This window comes from Ptychodera flava, chromosome 4 (genome assembly GCF_041260155.1).
Source record: "Ptychodera flava strain L36383 chromosome 4, AS_Pfla_20210202, whole genome shotgun sequence".
In the NCBI taxonomy this organism is placed as follows: Eukaryota; Metazoa; Hemichordata; class Enteropneusta; family Ptychoderidae; genus Ptychodera; species Ptychodera flava.
In genome coordinates, this window is record NC_091931.1 from 2,634,616 (window position 1) to 2,658,127 (window position 23,512).

General features: G+C 38.7%; 1 protein-coding gene and 2 long non-coding RNA genes across 3 annotated transcripts; 2 read left to right on the plus strand and 1 right to left on the minus strand.

Annotated features, from left to right (window-relative positions):
* The first annotated feature begins 6,546 nt into the window (after positions 1-6,546).
* Positions 6,547-11,282, plus strand: LOC139130662 (uncharacterized). The gene is made up of 2 exons (XR_011551935.1): positions 6,547-7,248; positions 10,055-11,282. It is a non-coding gene; the product is annotated as an uncharacterized lncRNA (long non-coding RNA).
* On the minus strand, positions 10,274-14,040 carry LOC139130665 (uncharacterized). The gene is made up of 3 exons (XR_011551936.1): positions 13,463-14,040; positions 12,284-12,410; positions 10,274-11,486 (listed from the first exon to the last, which is right to left on the minus strand). It is a non-coding gene; the product is annotated as an uncharacterized lncRNA (long non-coding RNA).
* Positions 14,041-16,213: 2,173 nt separating this feature from the next.
* On the plus strand, positions 16,214-21,621 carry LOC139130666 (microsomal glutathione S-transferase 2-like). Its single transcript, XM_070696409.1, has 5 exons — positions 16,214-16,449; positions 19,814-19,913; positions 20,084-20,154; positions 20,822-20,903; positions 21,275-21,621. Exons 1-5 carry the CDS (start codon positions 16,380-16,382, stop codon positions 21,423-21,425), a joined length of 474 nt encoding a protein of 157 aa, XP_070552510.1. The 5' UTR covers positions 16,214-16,379; the 3' UTR covers positions 21,426-21,621.
* The last annotated feature ends 1,891 nt before the right edge of the window (positions 21,622-23,512 follow it).

A 23,512-nucleotide genomic window follows, 5' to 3' on the forward strand; every position in this document is an offset into this window, starting at 1 on the left:
GCTTATGTCTCCGCATTCAAAGTCTGCGTCGCAATCAAATGTTTTTCTCTCACATATGTCTCCGCATTCAAAGTCTGCGTCGCAATCAAATGTTTTTCTCTCACATATGTCTCCGCATTCCAAGTCTGCGTCGCATTCAATTGTTTTTCTCTCACATATGTCTCCGAGGTATGCCTCAGTGTACGTTATTCCGCGAAGCATAATTTCTATCGAACAGCGCTATTGACAACGACGAACATTGTATCAAGTTATTTTCAATAGATTATCGATCGAAAATTTGTTTGGACGGGCCGGGCGCTCGTGTGTTGAGGTCACGTCATAAACATTTCCACAATAACCCATATATTGACTTATACACTTAAATATCAACATTGAAGGTATCCGTTGGTTTCCTGTACTGAAATTAAATCGACGACAATTTTTTTAGTTTTGGTGATACTTTTACGTACGTTCGGCACATTTTGGCGCACCTCGGCGTAGTTGGCGCCATTGCGAACGGGGGGGGGGGGGAGACTACACGCGAGTGAGCGAGACAACAATGTATCAATTTCGGACAAAAGGATATCGATCGATAACGTTCACTGCACGATTACAGTGGAGACTCTACGCCCGTTCGCCTCTGTTCTGTGTTATTCTTGCAGTTTACTGGGATTTTCATAGTTAATATTCGCCAAAATTTGGTATAAATTACAACAACCTGACTGGTATTTGGTCTGTATAATTTAAGAGACGTTAACCGATTAAAATGGTCAATATTAGACCCTGATTCTGCATATGCAAACGCTGTAAGATCGCCATTTTATTGAGGGCAAGAGCAAAAATTCAGCGATCGGAAAAATAAAATGCAACTAAAACAAGTTTCGTCGAGAAATTCAAAAAACTAAAACGACAGCAATTTTGTATATATATCAAGGAAACACCGTGCCACTTTTCACTATAATTGGTTCAGAATTGAGAAATTTGAACGAGCGATAGTTGTACGGTCTGTTCTGTACATTAAACGCAATTGTTTTCTATGGGAAATCGAGCAGAGTAGACACATCGTAAAATGAAAAATACATCTGAAAAAAACCGTTGGTTTAACTTTTTCATTTCGCTGTTATTTTTTATAATATTTGGTATGACACATATCATGAAGGGTAACTAAAACTCTATGGTTTTATTTTTTTTAGTTTCCCTCTTTTTTATGAAATGACGAGTTGAAGATCGTTTTGCTGTTGACTGTGTTTTTACTTGATTTTGCATATGTCTCTTATCGCTTACGTATTTTTGGAATTTCCTTGTGAAATTCTTCCCAAAATATTATAATTGTAAGGGCAGCATATACGTAGTGCACTACGGCCCAAAGGCGCCCCATTTTGTACGGTATATAGCGTCCCGATTTTTGCCACACATACGTGGAGTGCGCGTTCGGAGAGTCAATTTCACCTCCCGCGTCATGTTGAAAATTTCGCCGTATTTCCTTGCTGCACATCTAAATATTAATGAAAGAGCAACAGGTCCTATTTCCCGTATATGCTGCCCTTACAATTATAATATTTTGGGAAGAATTTCACAAGGAAATTCCAAAAATACGTAAGCGATAAGAGACATATGCAAAATCAAGTAAAAACACAGTCAACAGCAAAACGATCTTCAACTCGTCATTTCATAAAAAAAGAGGGAAACTAAAAAAAATAAAACCATAGAGTTTTAGTTACCCTTCATGATATGTGTCATACCAAATGTTATAAAAAATAACAGCGAAATGAAAAAGTTAAACCAACGGTTTTTTTCAGATGTATTTTTTCATTTTACGATGTGTCTACTCTGCTCGATTTCCCATAGAAAACATTGCGTTTAATGTACAGAACAGACCGTACAACTATCGCTCGTTCAAATTCTCAATTCTGAACCAATTATAGTGAAAAGTGGCACGGTGTTTCCTTGATATATATACAAAATTGCTGTCGTTTTAGTTTTTTGAATTTCTCGACGAAACTTGTTTTAGTTGCATTTTATTTTTCCGATCGCTGAATTTTTGCTCTTGCCCTCAATAAAATGGCGATCTTACAGCGTTTGCATATGCAGAATCAGGGTCTAATATTGACCCATTTTAATCGGTTAACGTCTCTTAAATTATACAGACCAAATACCAGTCAGGTTGTTGTAATTTATACCAAATTTTGGCGAATATTAACTATGAAAATCCCAGTAAACTGCAAGAATAACACAGAACAGAGGCGAACGGCGTAGAGTCTCCACTGTAATCGTGCAGTGAACGTTATCGATCGATATCCTTTTGTCCGAAATTGATACATTGTTGTCTCGCTCACTCGCGTGTAGTCTCCCCCCCCCCCCCGTTCGCAATGGCGCCAAACTACGCCGAGGTGCGCCAAAATGTGCCGAAACGTACGTAAAAGTATCACCAAAACTAAAAAAATTGTCGTCGATTTAATTTCAGTACAGGAAACCAACGGATACCTTCAATGTTGATATTTAAGTGTATAAGTCAATATATGGGTTATTGTGGAAATGTTATGACGTGACCTCAACACACGAGCGCCCGGCCCGTCCAAACAAATTTTCGATCGATAATCTATTGAAAATAACTTGATACAATGTTCGTCGTTGTCAATAGCGCTGTTCGATAGAAATTATGCTTCGCGGAATAACGTACACTGAGGCATACCTCGGAGACATATGTGAGAGAAAAACAATTGAATGCGACGCAGACTTGGAATGCGGAGACATATGTGAGAGAAAAACATTTGATTGCGACGCAGACTTTGAATGCGGAGACATATGTGAGAGAAAAACAATTGATTGCGACGCAGACTTTGAATGCAGAGACATATGTGAGAGAAAAACATTTGATTGCGACGCAGACTTTGAATGCAGAGACATATGTGAGAGAAAAACATTTGATTGCGACGCAGACTTTGAATGCGGAGAACAGGTAGTTTTGGGCCACCGTAGAGAAGTAACCAACATTGCCGTATAGGTGTTTGCTGCAGTCTGCATGATCGATCGATCGTCTGCTCGATCCACAGTCATCTGTGCAGTCACAGTCGCTCGAGAGCTATTCAGCGCTGGGACTATTCGCCCCACAGACGAGTGTACAGAAGCGAGAAATACTCGCTTCTGTACACTCGTCTATGGGGCGAATAGTCCCAGACCTGAATAGCTCTCGAGCGACTGTGGTGCAGTGGTATATTCCGCTCTGCGTCAATGCGCCCTATAGACGTGTGAACATATGCCTGAGTGAGACTACTTCTCAGGCAATGTAATAATATTGGGTATGTACACACGTCTATAGGGCGCATAGACGGAGAACCGAATAGACCACAGGTGACTGTGCTCACGGCCGCGGTCCCTCGTAGCTCTGCGTGGCAGGGCTGTGTGTTACCGGCGTTATACGGCCATAACGCCGGTTAAACACACAGCCCTGCCACGCAGAGCTAGGTCCCTCATGAAACAAAAAAAATTACAAGAAATTGGTAGTCGAGAAAGATCAACAGTTCACAAGCTTAATGGAGACGTCATTAAGGCTTATTTACGGCCTGGATAGGGGTTGGGATCGCAGGAATTTCATCGGAAACTCCGAAATTTCGAGTACCCCCCTCCAACCATGATGAATTTGAGTATACCCCCTCTCTAACTCGGAAATTTTGACTGGCCCCCAGTAAAGTTAATACGGATACATGAATTTGTAAAATTTATATAAACACAGCAATAGCAAAGACCTTTCAAATTCTGATGAACCTTGCTAGATTATCATCGGTTATCTCATGATGGTTGAAAAAGGTGAAACTAACAAAATGAAGATCAAAGTGACAACAAATACAGATATAAAAGCTTGCGCTATAACCAGTATCCAACCATATAGTATTGTTTTAACTTGGATTGGTATCATGACAGGGTTTTCACAAGGATATATCTGACTTGGCAGAATTGGAAAGTACAAGGGAGAACACGCGAGAGGCTGAGGGGGGAAGTGTCAGAGGGGGCTGTCCTCTATCTTGGGTTGAAAATTTTGAGAAATTGATGTGTGTAATGGTAAAGTCTGGTGCAATCTGAGAAGTGTTTTTAATTTCTTTTTTTCCTTATCAAGTAAAACTATTAGAACACCAGGGGAGAGCACGAGAGGGGTTCCCTGCTCTTGTATTGAAAATTTTGAAAAATTGATGTGTATAAAGCTGCAATCTGAGAGGTGTTTCTATTTATTTTGCACTGGGTAAAATTGTTTGAAAATTACATGGAACACTGATATTTTTATTGCATTTTTTGCATGATCAGTGTTTGAGTCACAATATTCAACAACCAAACAATGACAATACATTTAGTTAGAAACAGGTCTCAGTTTGCTAGAGACTGAAGACCTATGAATATGCAGGGATGGAAAATCTGTGACCTTCTTGTGTCATTTCTCCAGCTGCCAGCCTCTAATGAAAAGCCTGAATACGATATGGTCAAAATGGTTATTGAACAAGTCGATGAAAGTGTGTACATATGTTTCTGTGATAATCATGAAGGATGAATTCACAACAGTTCAGTTTTGTCCTAGATCCTGTGAAAAAGTTGAGAAATTGATGCAATGGAGCAGTCTGGTACAATCTGAGATTTGTTTTCAATTTTTCTTTTACTAGTAAAAATATTAGAATATACCAAGGGGGAGAGCACGAGAGGGGTGTGTCCCATCTCGCATCGAAAATTTTGAGAAATTGACGTGTGGAATGATGCAATTTGAGAGGTGTTTGAATTTATTTCGCACAAAAAATTGAGTAAACCCCCTTCTTTCTCTCCACATTTTGAGTACCCCCTTTAAGTTTTCAATTCATGATCGGCTTCAGTATTTGAACTACAATTTCCGCTAAATTTGGAGGATTTGCCGAAAAAAATCCAAACAAGTATTTTGTAGATTTGTTCCTTGGAGAACATGGTTTGCATTTGTAGCAGTATGACTTGATGTATATAAACTTTAATAATAAACACATGTTTACCAGAAACTGAAGCGTCTGATAAGCGCCACGACGGCATCCCTAGTAGACTCTCGCCAGTCGCTTGTACTGGTTGGTCTAGCCGCCTTCGGCACTCGACCTCGCGCCTTCGGCACTCGACCTCGCGCCTTCGGCGCTCGATCGCCTACGTTGGATTGCTACCGCACTTAATAAAGTGACTCCGGTCAAAAGAAGGCACGAGGACTGTCGACAGTCTACATCCCTAGTAGTATCTGAGATGGTACCCTCTCGTGCAATATCGTGGACGAGCGGATATAGATAAACGATGAGTCTCAGACATTTGGTCTTTTCCCTCTTTAATACCTACTTTTTTCAAGAATGTAGCACAAAGACCTCTGTGTTCATTTCATGACCAATCAACCTTGAATAAAAACCTACATAGATGATTGTTACCGTCACCACTTTTCATGTGAGTCCTTCCAAGCTGAACGAATTAAGGGGTCGGGTGGATATCAATGGACCACAGGGAATTTGAGTGGCCCCGTTAAAAATGTTGGATATTTTTAATAACCCATCTTCCTTCCAGTTTGTAAACAGCCTATGGTATGAATAACATGTATTACACCATACGGCTATCGATAGTGCAGAACGACGGTAAGGACTAAAGTAAAGTTTGTCAAAAATAAAATAATTCAATTTACAAAAAAACAAATAAACAAACCAAATTCAACGTGTTTTTGAAGGGTAGTCCCTAGAACAAACCATTATGGCTGATAATGACCAGCTGATACAGACAAAGTATTCATTGTTGTATCTGCAAAAATATGAGGTAGTACAAACTTGAACACCTTGCGCCTGAAAGGTTCTATGATAAGATAATTGAGCTTGAGTCCATCTTTTAGTATTTTCATGTTTTTACACCAAGTAAGTAGATTCTTAGTTTTACATCAACGTATGCGTATATCATATCACATTATGATCTACAAGAGGTACTAAGGTGTGCATCAAATAAAGATGAGGGTGACTAACAAAATTATGAAGAAACCACGTTTTGAATTTCCCTAGGACAGGTGAAACTTCAGCTTGGTCACAAAAAGAAATGTTACAGATGATGACTGCAGACCCAGTGGTACCTGGCCATAGTGTCTCCAACCTAAACGATTCACAATACTAAGTGTGAAGCAATTCTTTAGTCCTTTCCTTTCAACAAAATATTTGAAAAGAGTCCGGCGGGCCGCTGACTCGAAGATAACATGAAAGCATATACATCATTTACATTGTAGAATCATTGGGTGGAGACAAACTATTAAACACTACTACGTTATCAAATATTGATTTACCTCTATATACAGATAGATGTCAACAAAAAACTGTTCCTTCAGGCTGCGGTTGCAAAGCGCAGTAAATGTCCTCCTATCATAGCCTTAGCATGTTAGACATACAGACAATGGTCAGTACACAAATTTTCCATTTATTGTCCTTCGTCTTTATATGTTTTTCCGGAGAAAACAGATTGCTTGTCAACATGTCAGCCAATGAGATGAGTGAGTAACTCATCAACGATCTTAACCTTATAACATTTTTGCCTCGGGTTTTATTCTTTTTTTAACTTATTTGGTTGAACTTTCGGATGTGTGACAACAGCGCCATCGCCCCATGAAGTCTGGCTGACTGACCTTTTGTTTTATTACGTTACTCTTACTTTGATGTCGTTATCACGTGATTGGGTGACAGTTTCACTTCGGGTTAAAGCGAAGGTGGATGTTACACCTGTCATATCCTCGGCGCTATTGCCATGCCAACGTGACTATGGATACTTATTATTTCGACGCAACCCGCATTTTTGGCAGCTTTTCCCTTCTCCTTGTTTTGCATTCATTGCTGTTAACCACGGTTGTAGCACCTCCATATGGCTGGGATAAAAGCGGGAGTCCCGTAAATTCGTCAATCAAAGCCACCATAATCGACACGGCGTTAAAACATGAGGTCTGGCAACATATAACGGCATGGGTTAATGTATCGTATAGCAGAAATGACCGTCACAAGATTTTGGTCAGCTCTACAGATCTTGGACGATACGGAAGTGGGCCACCTCAAAGTTTCCGAGGGTTTGTACTGCACAGTATACCTATAGATGCTTGTTCAAGGTTACAAAATCACGTTAAGACAGCATATCAACCATGGATCGCCCTGATCATAAGAGGAGGTTGTACATTCTCAACTAAAGCCAAACATGCAGCCGATGCTGGTGCCGCGGGTATCATCGTGTATAACTATTACGGCGATCTCACTACCATGGACTTAGAAGGTAAGGTAGAATTTTTATGGGAGACAGTTTCATTCTTGCCAGTTCAGTAAGAAAGTGATTCCGAACTATTAAATCGTCCACGTCTCCAAAGATCACGTACTTAGGCTTTGAACAACATGCTCTTGTGGTGTATGTCAGTTACTTTGTCAAAAGAATTTGTCATACGATATTGTCTGGATTGACGCTATGTAGGCCTAACGGTGTTCTGGCAACGGTCCATAATAAATAGCCACAGTGAATGTCAACACACAGATTTGTTAAAAAAAGCACTGTGGGGCATTCATTCAGCTATTCAGGTGAGTGGACTAAACAATCACAGGCTTTGTCGTAATATACAGCCGACCAAAGTAGGCCATTGTTTCCCAACTCAGCAACGTTACTTATAAACCCCCTGGACTGCATTGTTGTACAGGGACAGCTTTGTTTAGAGAGCTTCACGTGCTCGACCGATCTCCGTTTACGTGGTCATTTCACATCAAAAACATTTAGAGAATCCTATTGCAAGAGTAAAACTTAGGGCTACAGTGATTGGAGTAATTGGAGATGATAGGCCCAATTATGCAGAGGGAACGTAACACTACAGAAAAAAGACAGGGTTGTTTTGTTACAGTCAATATTCTCTCTTTGCCTGTTTTCAAATCCAATAACATTTGTCCCTTAGTTTCTGTTTTCCGTGTTTATTATGTCCAAATTAAAAACAAGCGAGATTTTCACTGCAACTGATGTAAAAGATTTTAGAATGACAATTGCGATTCCTTAACAACTTGTGAGTGTTTGAATACTTTCAAACCGCTTCTGTCATGATGAAAACTTTTTACCGGTCCACAGACTGACTTTCGCATACTGTTTGGAAAAGATTAAATACAGAAAAGCAACATTTACAAAAAAATATTGCCAAGCATGTTAATTGAAACTCAGACTGATAGTGGTCTGATATTGAGAGAATGTTAACAGATCGTGTTTCATGGCCGTCATGATCAGCTGGTCAGGGCGGTAAACCTCCGCGTTAGTGTTTTGTAGAACAAATTGATTGAGGAATTAGTGAAGAAAACTAACAGATTAGAACCGTTTTCTTTGATATAATACACAGAGATAGCAGAGGTGAATTAATAGCCAGGCAAGGCTTGTTTCGTTAAAATATTCTGTACATGATATGACATATGTGCAACTCTCCAGCCAAACTATCGTTATCGGCTTATCGGTCACACAACGTAATATTCCCTGAAACGTTTAGAGATTTAATGCTCATTGTAGCGGCCAAGAAGAAGAGCAGCTGATGTTTAAATTATAGCTTGTTCAATTCAATGATGTTATATGACAACCTTTACGAATAAAGATTTTGCGTGCGATCTCTCTTGCACAAAGTAAGATACATCCTACTCAATATTACATAAACCGAGGGTGCTTTATTGATTCACGGATATAAAGAATCGATAAAACTCACCTATATCATGTCATATCCTTATCCAAAATTTAAGGCAGAAAGTAAATTAAACTTTTACAGGAGTCTAATGCTGCTAATAATTTATAAATCGATTTTATACTCTTCTAATTTGAAACTTTGCTTTTTTGTTTACCCAAATATTTGCTGAAATTCTTAATCAAAGTGTTTTACGAATAAAAGGGGAAATATCTCTAAAAAGATGAAAACGTGAACGTATATTGGGTTTACAAGCGCTCTTGAACCAGCAAGATGTTTATTTTCAAATTTTAATTTTAAAGTTCTCCGCGCATACGATCGCCTGTTTTCGCCGTCCACGCCTTCCTTTAAATACAGAAAGGGAAGACACGATGGGATTGCTTCAAATTAAAGATTTTGCCAAGTGTGTATACGTAAGACTCTCAATGTTGAATTTTTTCTCTTGGATTGTCCTGCGTATCACGAGCAAAGATCAATATAGATGTCTTAAGATGTCTTCTTTCATCCGAATCTGTTTAAATTTCAGCAGTTATTATGTTCTTCTGATCGATGAAAGTACAATGCGTAAATTGGGCCCTTTCTTTTTAAGGCTTGTCAGATTTTGAAAGAAATGCTCTGTATTTAAATGTCAGCATTCCTGTACATTCTGGCGTGTAACTCCTTTGCATATGGGCCGGAGGCCTTGAAATGCAATAAACAACTTCTACGAATGAAAAGGGTATTTTCAATTTCGTTAGGCGATCTCTATTTTTGAAGTCATTTTTAATGACATTTGACAGTGACTCTTCCATGACATCAAACAGGAACCTATCGTTTATCTGTAAAAATGAAACTAACTTGGAACATTTCTCATCTTTTAACATTGGCATCTGTTTACAACATAGTGAATTAGTTTGTAAACAAGTTGATTTTAGAAGACCAGTACAACACTGACCGACTCTCCCCATATAATTGCCATCTAGTTTTATGATTCTCGACATACCTTTAAATATTTAAAATTTCTGTAAACATATTAAACTCTAAAACATGAGCGAATCCAGATGAACGGCAAATTGTGTTCTTTTTTAAAAAGCTCGCTGTGTGGATTTTAATCTCCAGGGGGCGCGAAATATGTAGTTTGATGGACCGTTGACAAAGAACATTTAGAAAGATCGAAGAAAGGAAAAAGATTAGAAAGAGAAAGGAACGATACATGGATAAAATTCCTGTATCTAGGTCATCTGGCAATTTCAGTGAGCAAGATACCGCTGAATATTTTATTGTTGAAGTGATGATAAGTAACTTACCTTGTTCCATGATAAGGAAGTATATGAATATTATATTATAGGTCTTTTGTCTATCTGATACGTCTATCTATTTACAACTCACTTGTTTATGTATTTTCAGGTTCAAAAATACCTGGTGTGATGTTACAGCGGGAGAACACCAATACTATGACATCTGGTCTGGGTAGCAACGAGAATGTATGGGTTGACATTTCCATGGCAAGGAATTTGACCGTCACATCTCCTAATGAGGGCGCTTCTGTGTACAGATGGTCAAGGAGTTGGCTTCTGCTTACGGCATGTTTATCGGTGGCAATTAATGTCTTGTAGACATGAAACATTTACAACTAACCATTTATTAATATCGTTACGAAGAACCTTTCGCTTTCCTTTTCATTAAGGAACCCGAGCCTATTCACAAATATGGAAGTCAAGAGACGAGAAAACTGTACAAGCATGAAGTTAACAACTGTAGACTAGTGTAACACTATATCTTGACGTTCATGCCGGGCAAGGCGTGAAGGTGTGATCATAATAAGTCGGCAAGTCTAAATGAGTCTGCGTGTCTAACTTGAAATTCTTTCTTGCATACGTCTGTGATATTGATATGTTCTGTAGCCTTTCATAGCAGGAAAGCTAAAATAAGAAACATTTTTACCGTTGAACTGAAAACCACATCGTGAAGAAATGACGTCATGGTACCTTCAGGAATCATTACAACTGTGGCCGAGTCAAGGATTTCAAGTCACGAATATCGCTTTTGACAATTACCGTCTACGATATTTTCGCTCTTAGCATAGAACACTATCGTAAACCTTTTTTGAGTTAGTCATTGATAAGATTAACTGAACTTGGTTTTTGCCTCTCTCCACAAAAAAAGGTGACTACTAGTAAAAGTGTTCAAAACAAGGTGACTACTAGTAAAAGTGTTCAAAACAAGCAGGCTCATGTACAGTTGCAAGTTTAATATCATCCTTGACAATAGATCCAAATAAAAGGCGCGCACAAACAGTTGATAGCAATTTCTGACTAGTATAGCTGTATGTAACGTTAATTGCTTATCTTTGTCTTGTGTGTTCTTAGCCTATTTGATGAAATGCAACATGACTGTTAAAACACAGAGAGATATTCTAAAGCATTTACTCCTTTTGGAGTCTATGTTTGTTTACGGTGTAACATCACCAACCATTGTTCTCACTTTGGAGATAGACACGTACTAAGCAGTACGTCACAAATGGATGCCAATTTATCCTTGTAGAACTTGCCCTCGTGTATGCAATAAAAATCAATGTTCATGTAATTTTCGTCTGAAATAAAACTTCCCAACAAGGGAACGTCACATATATTCATACTTGAAGATGAGTCCTTTGGACAAGGAGGAACGGCAGTGTCACTACCTGCAGTACTCCGTCATGCAACCTTGTGATGAACTCTCGAGTGAACACGACAAAATGTACATCACATGAACTATAGCGAGACATCTGGACGATTGACAAGAGATTTATAAATGTTGTCTTCTCTTTAACAAAGTGGGTACACGCAGACACAACAACCTGAAAGAAATGAGAAATATATCGGCAATGTTTATGATCATGCAGTACAAATCATCGAGCAAAACAAAGAAAATATTAAGAAAGCCTTGTTTATAGAGAGTCAATTATTTTACAGGTATATTTAACTAAAATACGCACTATACGGTGCAAATATTAAACAGACAATTTTTGAAAGCTAAGTATCTCTAAAGTAATTCAATTTCATGTTTGATAGGTTTAAAGATAATCGGCCATGTCGGTGAATATACAGTGAATATACGAACAGTAAAGTACTATATAACAATTTCGATACTCTATAGGGATAAAGATTAATTATTAAGTCACAGGGAGATTAATCTAGGTAACTCGAAAATTACGAAAATTGTCGAACTCAATGACGTAACGTTGTACATACTACATTTTGACTTTGATTTTGTATTCGTATATAAATCCCATACGAGGACAACGTGGATAACTTTCAATCGAAAACGCTGTATAACATTACACTGTTTATGCCCTAATGTTTTGTTTCATTTTGCGACAGATATGTAGTCAACCAACTATCCATGGCGTGATCGAGAAGGCATTGCACTAATTGCAGGGCTTGTCCAGTTTGACAGTAATAAAACGACAGACTCAGAAATACATTTACTATAAATATGTAAACTTTTTATGAAACTTTTAGGCGGGGTTTCAAACCAACTAACTCGGTGTTGTAAGACTCCGAATAGTTACAATAAAATGAAGATAAAGATTTGATCAGAAGTCAATGGGCAACACTCAGCTTTTGCTGGAAATAAGTTGGAAACATTACTCACAGCTTTTGTGCCTATTGCAACAAAACAGAGGATCACAAGTCCAATCATATTCTGACGTCATGTACTGCTGTGACGATGAACCACCACGTGGTTGTTCAATTATTACACGAAACTGACCAATATTTCCCTTTAAGATCAAAAATAAAGAATGGTCACGTAGAGTGAAAAATCAAACTGACAACTGTCATTGTTGACAGAGTCACGTCATTGTTATGGTTGTAGGCAGTAGGTTGGGAAAACTGAAGATTAACTATAGACTCCTGTTACAGTTTTCGGACAATCACACGAAATTTGACAATTACCAATATGGATGGCAAAATTTGCAGACACCTGCAGTTGTAAGACGTGTGGTAATTTTGTCATTGTCTAGACTGGTTGACATGACAGAAGTGGTGTTCAGGGCGGTGGGGGCCAGGTCCCAAATGTTTAATCCAATATTGAAGGTGTAGTAATCAGACAACGCTCAAACGCTGTAAAATAGCCAGGATATTCGTGTGGATTTTGGACTATTTGAAAATAGTAAACACTGATTTCACACTTCAAGACGTGATAAATATTTATTTACCTTTCGATTGTGTCGTCATATTGTACTTTAAGCATGGCGAATTTGTGTAAAACGTTTGATAACGTACTGTCACGTCCGCTCATGTATCATTTCCGTGCAAGATTTGTCAATCACGCAATTGATTAACATCGGCTGTCTAAAAACTATATAATGCGCAGCAAACATAGATTTGTTATAGATTTTATTTCCATTAGATAGAAAAATGTGATCAAATTGAGTAAAATCACGCAAAGTATTGTATTTAAAAGGGAAAATTCACTCGTGTTCGCGATTCAACCATAAATATGAAGTCTTCCCCCACCCAATCATGAGCTTTGCTTCCGCGATCACTTGTGCTTCTGCGCCGTGGTGATGGACGACTATGTATGGTCAACGTTTGCAGCTAGCGTCCTACATAGTCTCAACCTAACGAAACCTATAGAACGAGTGAGTAGTATCACCTGATTTCTTACGCGATCATATGACTTTTAAAAAAGCGGTATGCTGTAAAAAGCGTATAATAAATGTTACTGTCACCTTTTGTCCGGATACTATGACCTGAAAATTGTAAGAGTTGAGTGAACATCAAGAAATTCAATACGTAGATAAAACAACAAGTCACAATGGTAGCGTACCTGTTTTTCACACATGTCGTTACTGAGGAGACTTAACCTTTCATGTCCATTATCATTGTTGATATCGTTAAGAATAACTTCTTCAAGTGGTGACTCGTCATAATGTTGATATCCGTCTTCCATATCGGTTCATTTTTGACGTTCTTTTGAATTTGATGTCAGTAGATATGTTCTGTTATTACTATGTCCGCAAGCTATGGAGTACTCATAAACACATCAACATAACAATGCGGCATTCTTTCAGGTGTAATGGTAGGGAACAATCGTCAAATGACTTGGTGACCTCAAATGACCTCGTACGGTACACAGTACAGCGCACTGGCGACAGGTCGTAAGTTCTACGGTCGCGTTGTGGTGATTGGGGTCGATACAAGTTCCAGCAGACGATTAATCTACGCTACTATCAAGAGATTGCGAAACAGTCGTAATCATGGCGGTTCCCTGTGACTGTGCGGAGAGTTGGAATGTTTTTTCAGAAAAAGTTCCCGTTCACAATCGTTCGCCGACGTCAACCGAATGAGGGCGTTATTTGACAGTCCCCAGATGGTCCGTTGCACTCGTTTTTGAAGTCATGTGCACCGTTAAAATGGGAATACGCAAAGTTAAGGGCAGGGCTGAAAGAAAATTGGATTGGATAACGAAAGAAAACCCGGGGTGTTCCAGGAACTATTACATTTCAGAGAATAGTGATGGGGGCTCCATTTGTTTTACTCCATGCACGCAATTACAGAAAAAAGCTGTTTCGTAAAAGCCTTCTCTGGTTATTTGATGAAAAGACTGTATCTTCATGATTCAATTTGTGCCTGCATGCCCCATTCGTGATCTCGACTGTTTATGTGTACGCAAGAGAACCGACAGCAAAGATTGACTATCGTTGAGTTAATTTAAGGCAGACAATATTGTTAGACAAATATGTTCAGGATGTTAAAATTTTGTTTCAAATGGTCCCGTCATAACGTTTGTCATCTACATAATGAAAAGGCTATGCATGTTGACAAATTAATGCAGCCATACATTAAGTTGGAAAGTTGGGAGGGAATGTTTATGAGCTACATCATGAATGCAGCGTTGGCAAAATTACAAGCACAGCTGTGTCAAATCTTTAAGGCGAACGAGATCAACACTGATTTCAACTATTATATCCACTCTTTGCTGAAACAAACATGAAGATATGGGGGGGGGGGTTGTGTTGTAACTTATCATCAAAAAGTAAATTATTCTCGCCATTGTCTCTTATTGAGTTACAGAGAGTGATTTGCCTGCCCCTCCCCCCACGTGACCGTACTTCTCATCTTTTTGTAAGGGACCGTTCAGTTTTTACGGCCTGGGGGGGGCGGCAAAATCTTGTCGCCGGTGTTCAAAAAAATATAGACCCCCCCTGCATTTTTCGCGAAAAAATGATGACTCCCCCCTTTGTCAGACGAAAAAATTTGATGACCCCCCCCCCCCCCCCCGCTGAAAAATAACCAAAACCCATATGTCAAATTTACCCGCACGGTTTGGATTTGAACTCCGGTACGCGGCACACTTTATTCGTGTAGCAGAGATGCCAGTGCACAAACTTCTCAGCCACATCCATGCAAACGTCTGTTAATTAGGACGACTGTAAGGCAATTTTGAACTTCATTTCCATAGACAACTTATGTCCATGGACATTGTATAAAGTAAACTTTATTGGAGTGGTTCTCCCAAAGGCAGCCCCCCGGTTAAGAGGGTCATGGGCCATGACGTAAAGTCAACTTTATTCTAGTGGGCAACCAAAGGTGGCCCGCCGGTAAAGAGGGTCGATCATGGCCATTACATGAAGTAAACCTTAGGAGTGGGCCGCCAAAGGCGTCTGCCCTTTAAGAGGGTCATGGGTAATACATAAAGTATATTTATAGTAGTGGGCCGCCGAAGGCGGCCCGCCGGTAAAGAGGGTCGATCATGGCCATTACATGAAGTAAACCTAATTGGAGTGGACCGCAAAAGGCGTCTGCCCGTTAAGAGGGTCATGGGTAATACAAAAAGTATATTTATTGTAGTGGGCCGCCAAAGACGGCCTTCCGGTAAAGACGGTCGACCATGGCCATGGCATAAAAGTGAACTTTATTGTAGGTATTATGTTTTTGTAAATGTGGTGACCCCCCCCTTTCCTACCAGTGAAAAAGTGATGACCCCCCTTCGCGGATTCCAAAATTATGATGACCCCCTGGATTTTGCCGGCCCCCGGCCGTAAAAACTGAACGGTCCCTAAGGCCTTTATAGCACAATATCAAGGTAAGGTTTCTTTCACAGTGTATTTTAAATGGTTTAGCCTAGCTTTTAGGTTTTTAAGACCATAAGAAATGTTATTTGTTCGGGGACAACTTTCATGTGCCAATCTTCAAGTGTTTTATTTGAATAAATGATTGACTTGCAGCCTGAGACTGTACAATTGAGCTGTAGTAGCTTTGATGTTTTACTTCATATTTCTCTATGTATCGACACTGCTTGAATATTGTTGACACCGAAAGCATACTCAGGTTTTTCTGACTTCTTGATCATGTTCATGAAACTCTTAACCGTTTCCGGTTTCGTCATCAAGCCCGGCTTGGTCTAAACCATGAATTAGAGGGGGCCCAACCCGTTCAGCTATTGCGTCCGAACCCATAGGGTGAGTATTTTAACCACATTCCTGCCTCAAATAAAAGTATCCGGCCTGGCCATGGATCAGGTTATGGCGAGACTAATTTGTTACTGTGTTGTTATGATTAGCGCCGCCAAGTGCGCGTGCGTGGCGTGGCTGTTCAGCAATAAAAACACTGGGCCGGACAGGTCGACCTCATTGGACCGAGCGCTGGAACTGGCCACAGGACTTACTTACCACAGCGCTGGAGACAAGTCGCGTACCAAACTCATCACGTTAAAATCTAACCGTTTCTTGTAATTTTGAAAGATGACAGCCATTCAACTAGAAGACATTGTTTTCCCCGCAATCATTTCAATTCTTGCAGCCTATCAGCTTGGTAAGTATATCTCGAGGCGTGTATGGGGTACATGATATCGTAATCCTTTCTGCCGCGCCGTTGGCATCCTCCAGTACATAGCCACGCAAAGGGGTCGTCAATCGATACGCTGGGATAGGACGTGCAGCTAGCCAAGAGCGTCCGTCTTACACAGGGTACAGTCCTTGCCAGTGCAGATGGTGACTATTTTCACGGTCTAAGGAATCCGCACAAGTGAATGTAGGAACAACATGTCGAGGCGAAAGATTTTATACTTTACCCTTGTCAGTTGTTTGTTTTATACGGATAGTTTGGAAGTGCTATTGATTGAGTTTAAAATCTGATTGCCCAATGCATGCAACTGCGAGTTTAACGATGGCGGTAGAAGATGGAGGTAGTACAGTAGGAGCGAGACTACCTGGTACTGCGTGGCTCAATGTGCATGATACGTACCGATCGCTAAAAATTTGTCGCAACTTGCACGTGAAAATATAAAGATGAAAACGCGGTCTCTCTTTTGTGGGATGACCGTGATGAAAACAAATGTGTTTTGAAAGCGACATATGAAATGTACATATCATTACATAATGTATTATGCGGAAATGCTTGCTCTATATCCGTGAAGCATACACGTATACTCAGTTAATCAAAAGTGTGGTTCAGCGTGGCCGGTACTTTCGGCACGGGGACGTGACGTGGGAGTAGTAAAAGAACCCGGTACCGGAATCCCGGACCGGAACCTGAATAAACCCAAACCGGATACATCGCCCACTGTACTGTGCAGCTGTGTCTTCAAACACTGAATGCCAATACGTTGGTGATGTTTAATCTTTTACTTGTACATGTTTTTCTGTAAGATAATGAACAACATTTGCTTTGAATATTTGAATCATTTGACTGTATTCTCTTTGTATCTGATGAAATTCTTCCTTCATGTTAGGAAAATGTTCTTGAAAATGATCAACCTTTGCTCATTCTTTCCTCCTGGAAACAATGAATCACCATTGTCTTAAAATAGAAGAACAAATGCTAGGTTGTCAAATAACAAGATATGTTACGATTCTGCTGGAATTAAAATAAGGAAAAATGTAAATCAAAGATTTGTTTTTCACAAGGGCAAATTCATGAATAAAATCCATTTTCCAAAGTGGTACCATATAATGATATCACATCATCACTTTTAATAGGAACTTTTTATTTTCCTTGAAAATGTATCTGCAAGGTTCATTCTACCATAGCCCCTCCACTGAGGAGGATGAAAAGACGGACCGTGATTCCGCCAAGACTTTCTCACAGCCCCTTGCTGGTGAGACACTGTTTCTGGTGTAGCCTAGCTCAGTGAGCTAGTTTGCACAGCCAGTGAGGGACTGTTAACGCTTCTATATAATATTGAATTTTTTCTCGATTTTTCCCATTGGCTATGGAGTCTTACCAACTTCCCTGTTTTATGGAAGATTATGCAAATGAAGTAGAGAGTGGCAGTTGAATTTTCTAAAAAGAAATAAACTTCGATGAAGTAGAGAGTGGCAGTTGAATTTTCTAAAAAGAAATAAACTTCGATGAAGTAGAGAGTGGCAGTTGAATTTTCTAAAAAGAAATAAACTTCGATGAAGACAGATTCAGCACCTTGTACTGCTGTACGTTGTATACATTGGTTACATACTATACACATACGCAACAATGGTTTCAGAGATTTTTTGACCAAAAACATAAAAAATTGCCCCCAAAATTTAATATGCAAATTTCACTACAACTTGAATAAAACTGACTAAGGTCACGCCTAGCAACCTGTACACCAAATTTCAAAGCAATTGGACAAGCTGTTTCAGAGAAGCAGCTTGGAATGCAAAAAGTTGACAGACACAAGACATTAAATGACAGAAACAACAATGCAAGCATAAAGCAGCATCTGAAATTTTCTTGATTTTAGCAAACTTAGGCTTACTGTAACATCTTCAAGACAACCCCTTCATCATTGAAAAGTAGGGAAAAAATGCAAAAACTTTATATTGAAGCCTATGAATCAACACACAATGCAACACACCCCACAGCTACTTTGCTCAAGCCAGCTCAATGTAGGCATTGAAAAATATTTAGTCATGTTTATTTTGTGGCATAAATTACTCCAAATAATTTCGGAATGTACAATTCTGTGCGACAAAATAGATAATGACATTATGACCATCAAAACGTATCGACATAATTTCTCATCAATCAAAAAAAAACTTGTCATCTTATAGCATACAGTGCTGTGTAAGACACAAACAAGTACCATGTAAATTATTGGTTAATATTAATAGCCAGTTAGAAGACAGTTAATAAAGCATGTGATTGTAGAATTTAAAGGTCAGAAGGTTATTACTCTATGAACATGTACATTGTACCTTGAGTCATTGTGTTTGGCAGGGCTAATATAGCATTCAATTCATAGATTCTTGGTGAAAGGTCATGAATTGCAGAATTGAAAATTTTCGAATAAATACTGAATGAGAAAGAATGAATCAGTATTGGTGCAGTTTATCTCATTGTGTGTATTCAATGAGCAATTCATATTGGAATTAATACAGGTATCAAGAAAGACGTGACAAGTATAGCTGTTTATGAAAACTGACACCGTAGTAGCATTGGATAGCTTTGTCAAATATTTCAGAATACTTTTTAAAATGCTGCTACTCTTGATGATAAAGATCTCTTTATAATGTTTCACATAGTCACATGACTGAAGATAGGAATTCTAGCAAGATTTGGTCTTACAGGGCACTAAGGACTCAGGCTTGACTCAATAATCACTATCGCATATAAGGATATGTGGACCTCATTGACCTGAACGGAATCGACTCCCAAGCTTGTCTGACCTAGAACAAATATGAAGAGCTGTACGGACATGTTTTGTCCAAATGAGTTTATAGAGTCACCAATGTGTTACAGCAGCAGTAAATTCCATACTTTGCAAAGCTGAAGACTTTCGAATCACGTACTGTTTAAAATGTCATTTGTCTTTTTATGTTGTGATGTTGTGAATTTGGAAATAATCAGTCAGTCTCTCAACCAAGGGAAGTGACCATGTGTGAATAAACTATTTCATTACTGTGTAAACAAAATAGCCAGGTATTGTTGACTAGTTTTTGGTTTGCAAATAGCTTGCTCATATGATCTACAGTCTGAGGGATTGTCGTGTAACCTTTTGATTTGCTTGGTAAGTACTTGTCAGTGTGAAATCATGTATCAAGTACAAGTCATTACCTGTCTTACCTTTCTTCTGATGTTTTTGAAGACAAGCAAAATCAACATCTGGTTTTTGATGCAACTTTCCTCTTTCTATAGCAAATTTCAACCGGTTTTAAAGGAAGTGGTGTGAATGATTCTTATGTGTTTAAATTGACAGGAAATTTTGCCAGGGCTGTTGGAAAACAGAGAGCGAAACATAAAATCAAACCACCAGCAACTACTGGAGAACCATCCTTTGAGAGAGCATTGCGTGCACAGTAAGTTGGATTCTACTCTCAATGAAAAGTACCAAGATAAATGAGTAAGGTCAAAGGTCATATTACATTGCATGTCTTTGTTTTGATAGATGGTATTGTTTGTTAGTCTTACATCTTGCAGGTTCTAACAGCATTTGACTAATATATGAGGAATCATTTTATCCCTACAGACAGAACACAGTGGAGTTCATGCCTATGTTCCTAAGTGCTCTGTGGGTGGATGCATTGTTTTTCAATCCAGGTGAGTAGTAATGTTACACATGGTACAGTTATGATAAGATAGAGTTCAAGGTTATACAATACCAAGCTGCAAATTATTTGTTTGGTTGGTGTCACTATCAAGCTACCATGATTGAGAGGTGCAGCATTTTACATGTAGTAATTGCTATAAGTCACTGTGATTGTCACCGCAGTCTGACATGTTACACACTTTCATTACATATAATTTTTATTTATTTATAAATGTATACAATTAATTTATAAATAGTTGCACAGACAATAATTCCACAATCTTATTACTGTTTGCATTTGATCAAGTTCATAGTTGAAACTTCAAATGCTCCATGCATCGATGCTTTTATTAAATTTTGATTTTCAAAAGTGTTACCAGAGTAACTATATTCTCTGGAAGTTATCAATGTTGTAATTGTCTCCAACTACCATTCCATGTTCTTATGATTACCAGTAATGTTGGCCGAATTGTAATTCATTTTACAGTACTTTTCAATGTTGACTGGATCACGGTCCCTCTATCACGTGGACCGTGACTGGATGATACTGGGAGCAATGACACGATGTCAACATTGTTGACTTTACAAATTACTGGCTACAGTGAAAGGACAGGAGGGTTGGGAAATCTTCGACTGTATGCAAACACCATTGATAATGTTATTACCATTTGATTACAGTGATATCCTTTGTGATTGGCTTAGTGTACTTATATGCACGGCATCAGTACTTCGCCAGTTATGTAGAAGATGCAGAGAAAAGGTAGGTATCATTATGTCATGTCAGAATTTGAAAATTAACTTTTTATAGAAATTTCCATCATCATCACGTGACTGTTTGGAATATCTTGGATTCATTTCGTACATGGGTTTGTTACATATCCACTATGACATATCATTTTATTTACTGATAGTGAGGCATATGTCCTTCCATGTGAGATGTCCATCTAGATGTATTATTCAGAGTACTGCAGCATGATGAAATATATATGCTGATACCTTGTTTCAAAATATAACAGAATTTAAAAATCATCTTTGCAAGGAGTCTTGTATTACTGGTATATGTACATGTACCAAATTATGACTTGATTATGTCGTTGCTTTTTATCATCAATGACATTTTTCTGTTTGCAGAATGCCGCCATTCAAGTTGTGTGTCAAGATGTTGCAGATACTGCTTGTACAGAGTTGTTTGGGCATCACCCAGTGTTTGCTACTGAAATATGCAGGATTTAATTTGAAAGAAACTGTCTTCAGTGTCTTACCATTCAAACCACCAGTATAGATTGACAGGAAGTATACTAGTATAGATTGACAGAAAGTATACTAGTATAGATTGACAGAAAGTATACTTGTATAGATTGACAGGAAGTATACTAGTATAGATTGACAGAAAGTATACTAGTATAGATTGACAGAAAGTATACTAGTATAGATTGACAGAAAGTATACTAGTATAGATTGACAGAAAGTATACTAGTATAGACAGAAAGTATACTAGTATAGATTGACAGAAAGTATACTAGTATAGATTGACAGAAAGTATAGTATAGATTGACAGAAAGTATACTAGTATAGATTGACAGAAAGTATACTTGTATAGATTGACAGAATGTATACTAGTAAAGATTGACAGAAAGTATAGTAGTATAGATTGACAATGTATACTAATATAGATTGACTTGAAATATACTTGAAAGCTCAATATCTTTATTAGATACAAATATCAAATTTGAATCAACAGTACATATAAACATTTCAGTTAATGGAAAATGTATTTTATCATAAATGGTTGCGGTGTAAAGAATCTGTAGAATTATATTTACCATTAAATTTTTTAATGAAAATTTTTGTTTTGTAGTAGTAATAAAATGGCCTTGCTTCATCTGTATATGGCAAGATGGGCTATTGGTATTGAGAAATGTCTATTGTCTAACTGTGTACGTGTCGGCAAAATGGGCCATTGGTATGGGAAATGTCTATTGTGTATCTGTGTATGTGTCGGCAAGATGGGCTATTGGTATGGGAAATGTCTATTGTCCAACTATGTATGTGTCGGCAAGATGGGCTATTGGTATGGCAAATGTCTATTGTCTCTGTGTATGTGTCGGCAAGATGGGCTATTGATATGGGAAATGTCTATTGTCTATCTGTGTATGTGTCGGCAAGATGGGCTATTGGTATGGGAAATGTCTATTGTCTAACTGTGTATGTGTCGGCAAGATGGGCTATTGGTATGGGAAATGTCTATTGTCTCTGTGTATGTGTCGGCAAGATGGGCTATTGGTATTGGGAAATGTCTATTGTATATCTGTGTATGTGTCGGCAAGATGGGGCTATTGATATGGGAAATGTCTATTGTCTATCTGTGTATGTGTCGGCAAGATGGGCTATTGGTATGGGAAATGTCTATTGTCTAACTGTGTATGTGTCGGCAAGATGGGCTATTGGTATGGGAAATGTCTATTGTCTCTGTGTATGTGTCGGCAAGATGGGCTATTGGTATGGGAAATGTCTATGGTCTAACTGTGTATGTGTCGGCAAGATGGGCTATTGATATGGGAAATGTCTATTGTCTATCTGTGTATGTGTCGGCAAGATGGGCTATTGGTATTGAGAAATGTCTATTGTCTAACTGTGTACGTGTCGGCAAAATGGGCTATTGGTATGGGAAATGTCTATTGTGTATCTGTGTATGTGTCGGCAAGATGGGCTATTGGTATGGGAAATGTCTATTGTCCAACTATGTATGTGTCGGCCAGATGGGCTATTGGTATGGGAAATGTCTATTGTCTCTGTGTATGTGTCGGCAAGATGGGCTATTGGTATGGGAAATGTCTATTGTCTATCTGTGTATGTGTCGGCAAGATGGGGCTATTGTTATGGGAAATGTCTATTGTCTATCTGTGTATGTGTCGGCAAGATGGGCTATTGGTATGGGAAATGTCTATTGTCTAACTGTGTATGTGTCGGCAAGATGGGCTATTGGTATGGGAAATGTCTATTGTCTCTGTGTATGTGTCGGCAAGATGGGCTATTGGTATTGGGAAATGTCTATTGTATATCTGTGTATGTGTCGGCAAGATGGGGCTATTGATATGGGAAATGTCTATGGTCTAACTGTGTATGTGTCCGCAAGATGGGCTATTGATATGGGAAATGTCTATTGTCTATCTGTGTATGTGTCGGCAAGATGGGCTATTGGTATGGGAAATGTCTATGTCTAACTGTGTATGTGTCGGCAAGATGGGGCTATTGATATGGGAAATGTCTATTGTCTATCTGTGTATGTGTCGGCAAAATGGGCTATTGGTATGGGAAATGTCTATTGTCTAACTGTGTATGTGTCGGCAAGATGGGCTATTGGTATGG